The 8,896-nt window shown below is 40.2% G+C and overlaps 1 protein-coding gene across 4 annotated transcripts in view; it reads right to left on the bottom strand.

Moving 5' to 3' along the window:
• Positions 1-5,386: 5,386 nt before the first annotated feature.
• The window catches only part of tbkbp1 (TBK1 binding protein 1), a 72,581-nt gene continuing 69,071 nt past the window's right edge, over positions 5,387-8,896 (bottom strand). For all 4 annotated transcript variants that reach the window (XM_055912676.1, XM_055912704.1, XM_055912611.1 and 1 more), the window contains exon 10: positions 5,387-8,609. In XM_055912676.1, the coding sequence (XP_055768651.1) occupies positions 8,481-8,609 (129 nt within the window). In that variant the 3' untranslated portion in view covers positions 5,387-8,480. The remainder of the gene's footprint in view (positions 8,610-8,896) is intronic.

The following is an 8,896-nucleotide window of genomic DNA, read 5'->3' as shown; positions in this document are numbered from 1 at the left end:
GTGGTGATTGACAGAGTCGAAAGCCTTGGCCAGGTCGATGAATACGGCTGCACAGTAATGTCCTTTATTGATGGCGGTTATGATATCGTTTAGGACCTTGAGCGTGGCTGAGGTGCACCCATGACCAGCTCTGAAACCAGATTGCATAGCGGAGAAGGTACGGTGGGATTCGAAATGGTCGGTAATCTGTTTGTTAACTTGGCTTTTGAAGACCTTAGAAAGGCAGGGCAGGATAGATATAGGTCTGTAGCAGTTTGGGTCTAGAGTGTCTCCCCCTTTGAAGAGGTGGATGACCGCGGCAGCTTTCCAATCGTTGGGAATCTCAGACGGTACGAAAGAGAGGTTGAACAGGCTAGTAATAGAGGTTGCAACAATTTCGGCAGATCATTTTAGAAAGAGAGGGTCCAGATTGTCTAGCCCGGCTGATTTGTAGGGGTCCAGATTTTGCAGCTCTTTCAGAACATCACCTATCTGGATTTGGGTGAAGGAGAAATGGGGGAGGCTTGGGCGAGTTGCTGTGGGGGGTGCAGGGCTGTTGATCAGGGTAGGGGTAGCCAGGTGGAAAGCATGGCCAGCTGTAGAAAAATGCTTATTGAAATTCTCATTTATAGTGGATTTATCGGTGGTGACAGTGTTTCCTAGCCTCAGTGCAGTGGGCAGCTGGGAGGAGGTGCTCTTATTCTCCATGGACTTTACAGTGTCCCAGAACCTTTTGGAGATTGTGTTACAGTATGCAAATTTCTGCTTGAAAAAGCTAGTCTTAGATTCCTAACTGCCTGTGCATATTGGTTCCTAAGTTCCCTGAAAGGTTGTATGTCACGGGCGCTATTCGATGCCAATGCACAAAAACACCACAGGATGTTTTTGTGCTGGTCAAGGGCAGTCAGATCTAGAGAGAACCATGGGCTATATCTGTTCCAGGTTCCAATTTTTTTGAATGGGGCATGCTTATTTAAGATGGTGAGGAAGGCACTTTTAAAGAATAACCAGGCATCCTCTACTGACAGGATGAGGTCAATATCCTTCCAGGATACCCGGGCCAGGTCGATTAGAAAGGCCTGCTCACTGAAGTGTTTTAGGGAGCGTTTGACAGTGATGAGGGGTGGTCAGTTGACCGCAGACCCATTACGGATGCAGGCAATGAGGCAGTGATCGCTGAGATCTTGGTTGAAAACAGCAGAGGTGTATTTGGAGGGCAAGTTGGTTAAGATGATATCTATGAGGGTGCCCGTGTTTATGGATTTGGGGTTGTACCTGGTGGGTTCATTGATAATTTGTGTGAGATTGAGGGCATCAAGCTTAGATTGTAAGATGGCCTGGGTGTTAAGCATGTCCCAGTTTTGTTCACCTAGCAGCACGAGCTCTGAAGATAGATGGGGGGCAATTAATTCACATATGGTGTCCAGGGCACAGCTGGGACGGCCACAATAACATTTTACACAAATTCATATGAATACAAATTGCTGCTGAGGCAGAAGCCTGCTCTCAATCTTCAAAATACACCAGAGAACATAATTTAGCCACAGAGGATCAATAGTTTCTAAAAAAGAACTGTGGATAAAGTTTTTTCACAAGCACATACAGGTATCGGCCATAATAAAGGAAACACCAACAAAAGCGACTTAATAGGGCGTTGGACCACCACGAGCTGCCAGAACAGCTTCAATGCGACTTGGCATAGATTCTACAAATTGACCTAAACCATGCCAGGAAAATTCACCCCACACCATAAGATATACTTTGTATCCCTCATTTACTCAAGTGTTTCCTTTATTTTGGGAGTTACCGGTATGACTACAGTCGGGAAGGCTGCAATTTGGGCAACACGTGCACCAAATATTGAACAGCTTGTTGGCTATTGCCACCATGATCATCATTGGGTGAATCAGTCTGCCACTGGAAAGTGTGTTTAGGAGCCTATTGTAGTCCAATATATACAGTGCCAGTCAAAAGTTTGGACACAGCTACTCATTCAAGGGTTTTTCTTTATTTTCACTATTTTCTACATTGTAGAATAATAGTGAAGACATCAAAACTATGAAATGACACATGGAATCATGTAGAAACCCCCAAAAAGTGTTAAACAAATCAAAGTATATTTTATTTTTGAGATTGTTCAAAGTAGCCACCCTTTGCCTTGATGACAGCTTTGCACACTCTTGGCATTCTCTCAACCTTCTTCACCTGGATTGCTTTTCCAACAGTCTTGAAGGAGTTCCCACATATGCTGTGCACTTGTTGGCTGCTTTTCCTTCACTCTGCGGTCTAACTCATCCCAAACCATCTCAATTGGGTTGACGTTGGGTGATTGTGGAGGCCAGGTCATCGGATGCAGCACTTCATCACTCTTATTTTTGGTCAAATAGCTCTTACACAGCCTGGAGGTGTGTTGGGTCATTGTCCTGTTGAAAAACAAATGATAGTCCCGCTAAGCGCAAACAAGATGGAACAACATATCGCTGCAGAATGCTGTGGTAGCCATGCTGGTTAAGTGTTCCTTGAATTCTAAATAAATCACTGACAGTGTCACCAGCAAAGCACCACCACCAGCAAAGCACACCATCACACCTCCTCCTCCATCCTTCACGGTGGGAACTACACATGCTGAGATCATCCGTTCACCTACTCTGCGTCTCATAAAGACACAGTGGTTGAAACCAAAAATCTCAGATTTGGACTCGTCAGACCAAAGAACAGATTTCCACCGGTCTAATGTCCATTGCTCGTGTTTCTTGGTCCAAGCAAGTCTCTTCTTCTTATTTGTGTCCTTTAGGAGTGGTTTCTTTGCAGCAATTTAACAATGAAGGCCTGATTCAGTCTCCTTTGAACAGTTGACGTTGAGATGTGTCTGTTACTTGAACACTGTGAAGCATTTATTTGGTCTGCAATTTCTGAGGCTGGTAACTCTAATTGACTTATCCTCTGCAGCAGAGGTAACGTTTGGTCTTCCTTACCTGTGGTGGTCCTCATGAGAGCCAGTTTCATCATAGCACTTGATGGTTTTTAGGACTGCACTTAAAGAAACTCTCAAAGTTATTTAAATTGTCCGTATTGACTGACCTTCATGTCTTAAAGTAATGATGGTCTGTCGTTTGTCTTTGCTTATTTGAGATGTTCTTGTCAATATATGGACTTGGTATTTTACCAAATAGGGCTATCTTCTGTACACCAACCCTACCTTGTCACAACACAACTGATTCGCTCAAAAGCATTAAGAAATGTACTTTTCGCTACTTTGAAGAATGTTAACAGGACAATGACCCAAGTGTTCCTCCAGGCTGTGTAAGGGCTATTATGTATATTAGGCCCTGCTTACAAGGCAGCAAAGCTTCAAGCACAAAACCAGAAGGGTTTAAATGGTGAATACATGAAAACCTTCTCAGAATTGTGTACAAATCTGGGAATACTTGTGAAATGTTTTTCTGATGGCTGAAAAAAGTACAGGATATGCAGAGTATGAATATATATATACGCGTGTGTGTGCGTGCTTACAGTGTTAAGGAGTTGTTTTTCATTAGAGAACGAGTGTATGGCATGTATCACTATTTGAATGGGTAAATAGATGTGTTTTCTTGTTACTGTAGCTCTTCAGTCCACCTCCTGTGCTCAGCTCTGCTATGGGTTTGTGGTTAGGAAGGACCGGATGGGTGGGTGCTTTGAGTGTTCGAGTTCTTGAGGTATGACTCGAGGTTGAGAGCTGAAGCTAGGAAACGGAGGTATGGTGTGGGGGTAGAGAGGGGGTTTTCGTCAGAAATACATACTACACCAGAGGATAAACATAAGTGTATTTGCTCATGTTTGAGGTCTCAACAAAAACGTGAATTTGCTTTTGTCTGATTTGTAATAGGTGACAACTGGAGTTTAGGCTATTCTGTTTTACAGAGGAGGCAAGAAACAGAACAGAACAAGAGCTGCGAAATTTTGGCTCTCTATATATACGGTGGTGTATGCTGTGGTGGAGTGTAGGCCTATGTGGTCCTGCAAAGGTTTTTCCGTAGATTCACCAATAACAAACAATCACACCGGACTGAGAGTTGTAAATTGGCTGGCAATTTAGCATAACAAATATACTGGCCCCTAAACGCACTATACATTTATTACACTATCAATGCAAACTAGTTATCAAACAACCTCACTTTAATAAAGCATCAATATGGAACTTTTTGGGTGACCCGACCAAATTCACATAGAAATGTGTGTTATAGCTCTGTCATTCTCATTGAAAGCAAGTCTAATAAGAGGTAGATCTGTTGTATGTGTTGCTATTGCTATGCTTGCCGTTCTTAAGTTTTGTTTTTGCGTCTTTTACTTTCGGTTTTGTACACCAGCTGCAAACAGCTGAAAATACAATATTTTTGGTTATGGAAAATATATTTCACAGCGGTTTAGATTGTACAATGATAGTCCACACTGTACTTGCTTGTTTTGTCACATAAACTGAAACTATTACAATTTTAGCAACCAGGAAATGTCGGGGGGATTTCTGCATCGTGCATCTTTAACCATAGTGGAATCATCGGAATTGTTTAGCTTGATACAACAGCGGAGCTCTACTCAGAGTTGATTACTTCTCAAATAGTGTGGCATATTGGCAGCACATGTTTTCGATGTAGTGAGGAAAAGGCTGTCACAAGTAGCTCAGCTCTCTCTCTCTCTCACAGTGTATAGTCAGCACTGGGCCTAGAACAAATGAGTCTGATTACAGCTGCTGATGAGCCACTGCTTGTGCTGCACTGACAGCAGCATCCACAGTGCAACATAGCACACACATTTCATCACACACCTTGTGTGTGTGTGTTTTTTGTTTGTTTAACTATCCTTGTGGGTACCAGAAGTCCTCACAAGGATATTAAAACAAGGACAATTCTGACAAGTGGAGACATTTAGGTTAGGTTTAGGATTAGGGTTAGGAGTTAGGGTTAGGTATAGTTTTAGGGTTAGGGTTAAGGTTAGGGAGATGTTTAGATTAAGGGTTAGGGGTTAGGGAAAATAAGATTTTGGATGGTAATCAATTCTTTGGTCCCAGCAAGGATAACAATACGAACTGTATGTGTGAGAGAGATTGGGTTCATGCCTATCTGTAACTTATAAAATAGACAGTAAAGAGGATGGATTGTGATTCCCAATGTGATTCCAACTGTCTGCTTCCCCCTTGTGCTTAGATTCCGCTCTGCAGTCTGGAGTGGCTCTGGGAGAGATAGATGGGATAGGTTGGAAATTAGACACCACAGCAGCTTAGTAGAGACTGGCCTGGACAACTGTTTATCTCTGAATAGTAGAGATACACAAGAATTACGTATAGGTACACAATAAATGCTATCTTGACTACTAAATAGCATTTATTGCGTATCTCTACATAAGTGAAACCAACCAATTCTGAGAGTCCTTTCAGTGCAAGTTCCAGTTTATTTTTCAGAAAATGTAGATACAGAAAGAAAAAGTCACAACTCCTTACGCAACTATTTTTTATTTTTAAATACAAGTTGTTGAAAGTCCTTGAAATCCAGCGGTGCACAAAATACCTCCATAGTGATTCTTCTTCCTCATTAGTGGCCCTTTAGCTTGTTAGAAAGATCTGTTGAGCTCTTATCAGTCAGTCGTCGAGGGTGCCGCAGAGAGGGTTTTTCCACGCAAGGGTTTACTGTTATCATCAGATAAGTCACAAAGCTAGAAAGAGGGTTTATAGACTTTGTCAACGTCAGTGTTTGATCTGATTTGAAACTTGACGGAGGATTTGCAGCACAAAAAAAAGCAGGAGAGGAAATCTTTACATAACTTACCTCTTTGTGGATAGTGGTTTGAGAATCAGACTGTGTGTGTGTTGTGTGTGTGTGTGTGTGTGTGTGGCCATTACATTAACAACATACTGTATATACATTTGACTGCTTAACATTGTGAGCTGATAGGCGTGTTTGCTATGTACTACAGCTGCTGGTCAACATATTTTGGTCATGAATGTTTTCCTTAAAACAGTATCATCTCTCCATTCCTATTTACATTGACATTTTAGTAATCTCTCCATTCATTCCCGTGTATCATCTCTCCATTCATATTTGTGTATTATCTCTCCATTCATATCTGTGTGTAATCTCTCCATTCATATCTGTGTATTATCTCTCCATTCATATCTGTGTGAACATGATATGCTTAATTGATACTTGGTCATCATCAAGAGAGATAAGTGTATATCCTGTACATAAATCTAATCTAGGTTTCTTTGGTTATGAAAGGGTACTTCATTCAAAGTAATCAAAAGGTACAATCCAACATGACATTCTGTACACAGCCAATGACAGACAATGTTGTCTTTGTGTGGGCTGGCTAGCAATTGACACCATTATTCTAACTGCACAATCATATACATCATTGTTAGCTTCAAAAGATAATATAGATGTACTACCAGGGGCAGGAATGCGTGGGAACAGAGTTCCCAAAGTGAAATCATTTTGAGATGTAAAAATGTGTCTGCGTTTTTTTTTTTTTTTTACATATGACCATAGGATTTTACATAGGTGAGTTGGTTAATTTTCCACCCGTTTGTAGACCTACTATAGAATATTTAGTAAACGATATATATATATATATAGTATATATATAGGACTATATATATATATATATATATATATATATATATATATATATATATATATATATATATATATATATATATATATATATATATATATATATATATATATATATATATATATATATATAGCTCTTATAGTAACCAAACTATGGTGTGCTACATTTCTTCTTTGGTACATTACAAATTGGGCCAAGAATATATCAAATGCTTATCAACAGCATTCTGTATTAGTCATGTAGGTTGTTAAATTGATTGAAGATAAGCTAGCAAGAACGGTACTTCAAACCAGTAGGTTACAAAATAGATTAATAGCAGAATATGATTTTTCTGTGTATATTTTAAATTGGTAGCCAGGATAATAGAGATGATTAATAGCAGATGTCCTGATTAAAGTTATTGACCACAGAAGAACTTGCATTAGGCTTACAATACCTGTCTGTACACAGCTTTAAAAGTTTTACACAGAGTGATATATGAATATACATAACAGTATAGAATATTTGTGGTTTATAAAAGGCCACTGATTTGCTCAAATCAATGTATGGCCCTTGTGTTATTTCATTGTTCAACTTGCCATGTTGGTGAATTCTGAATATAATCTTGTCCAAAATTGACAACTACCTAAATGCATTGATGGATACACATTGACACATTCACATTGGCTGTATATACACAGGCAGCCCAATTCTGATCTGTTACATTATGATTGGTGTGTTTTGACATGTGTAAACGCAGCCACTGTGTCTCACCAAAATGTCAGATAACAATTATGTACAACATATTCGACTCAATAAAAAAACGATTCCATAATATTACCCCGAACACTCACTCTGAATTTTGGAGGTTATATTTGAAATATCTTTGTATAAGATACAAAATACTAAGTGTGCCAGTGTTGGACTGTAAGGATTGAGAAATGTTTTCTTTTGGACAAAAGTGATAAATAGTGTTCCACTACAAGTGTTTTCAGGTTGTTTCTTCAGGAAGACTAGAGACTCCCAGTTGAATCACTGTTATCATATACAAATATTTTCCCTGCGCTCTTCCCTATAAGGAGTCCTCCTTTCCTACTATCTATATACAGCTGTGTGTACGCCTGTGAGGGTCAAATGTCACCAACACAATACATGTGTGACACATTATCATTTGGAGAAAAAAAATGAAAATATATCTTAAGATTCTTTTTACTTGTTACTGAACGGATATATCAAACTACACATTAAATGGAAAATTTAGGGGGGGATTATGCTTTAATATAGGCTCATTTAGGTTAATTTAAGGTGCTAAGATTCATATAGAGTTTTGATCAGGCCACAAGCCTAAAGATTAACTGCCTATGTGTTCCTTCCACTCCACTACAGCGAGGTCGTCACGCCAACTACATGCCTGCCCTGCAGGACAAATTCCTTTCTACACACAATTAACACAGCCATCCTCTCTCCATAACATAACTCTGACCTCTGACTGCACATCGTAAAGCCCTGAAGAAAAAACAGACTGGATCTATCCATTAGAGTCACCCAAATAATTCCAGGAATTCATTGTGTTGGTCTGTATTGCTGTACATAGGTAGAGAGGAAAGTAAAGCAGGACGCTTTACAGCAAGTAGTACTGCTAAAGTGTGAGATATAAAAACAAATGGACTGCAAGTTGCCTGCAATGTCCCTGATCTTGCGTCTGTCAAGGAAATTGTCTGTCATGAACCGCAACGCCATCCATGTCATTTCCAAAACAACCTATTTTTCCAAACATGCTAATAAACCCACAAAAAGCCCTCAAGTACTGTCAAACAAAAGCTAGCCAGCTTAAAAACGTAACAAAACCTAAAATAACTCCACAATAAGTAAAAAATTGTAGCAACTAAAAAGAGGGTGCAGTGCTGCCATGGCGATCAGATCTTGCTGTTCTCAAGGTGCGAGTCGATGTGCTTGATGAGGGCGTCGTCAGGGTAACCAATGGGGAAGATGAGCTGGCATAGAGGGCAGCTCCTCATGTCACTCTCTTCTGTCTCCATCCACAGCTGTATCCAAAGCACACACACACACACAGCATTCAGGTCAACAAGCAGTGTGGGTCTATGGCAGGGCTGCTCAACCCTCGTCCTCGAGAACTACCGTCCTGTGGGGTTCAGTCCAACCCTAATTTAACACACCTGATTCTACTTATTAGCTGCATCAGATATGCTAAATTAGGGTTGAAGTGAAAACCTACAGGACGGTAGATCTCCAGGAAGAGGGTTGGGCAGCCCTGGTCAATGGCAACTATCAGTTATAATATTTGGACCATTTAGGTAATTTCATGAAGAAA

The sequence above is a fragment of the Salvelinus fontinalis genome, chromosome 1 (assembly GCF_029448725.1).
Source record: "Salvelinus fontinalis isolate EN_2023a chromosome 1, ASM2944872v1, whole genome shotgun sequence".
In the NCBI taxonomy this organism is placed as follows: domain Eukaryota; kingdom Metazoa; phylum Chordata; class Actinopteri; order Salmoniformes; family Salmonidae; genus Salvelinus; species Salvelinus fontinalis.
Note: the sequence above shows the minus strand (reverse complement) of the source record. Positions and strands in the feature narration are given on the sequence as shown.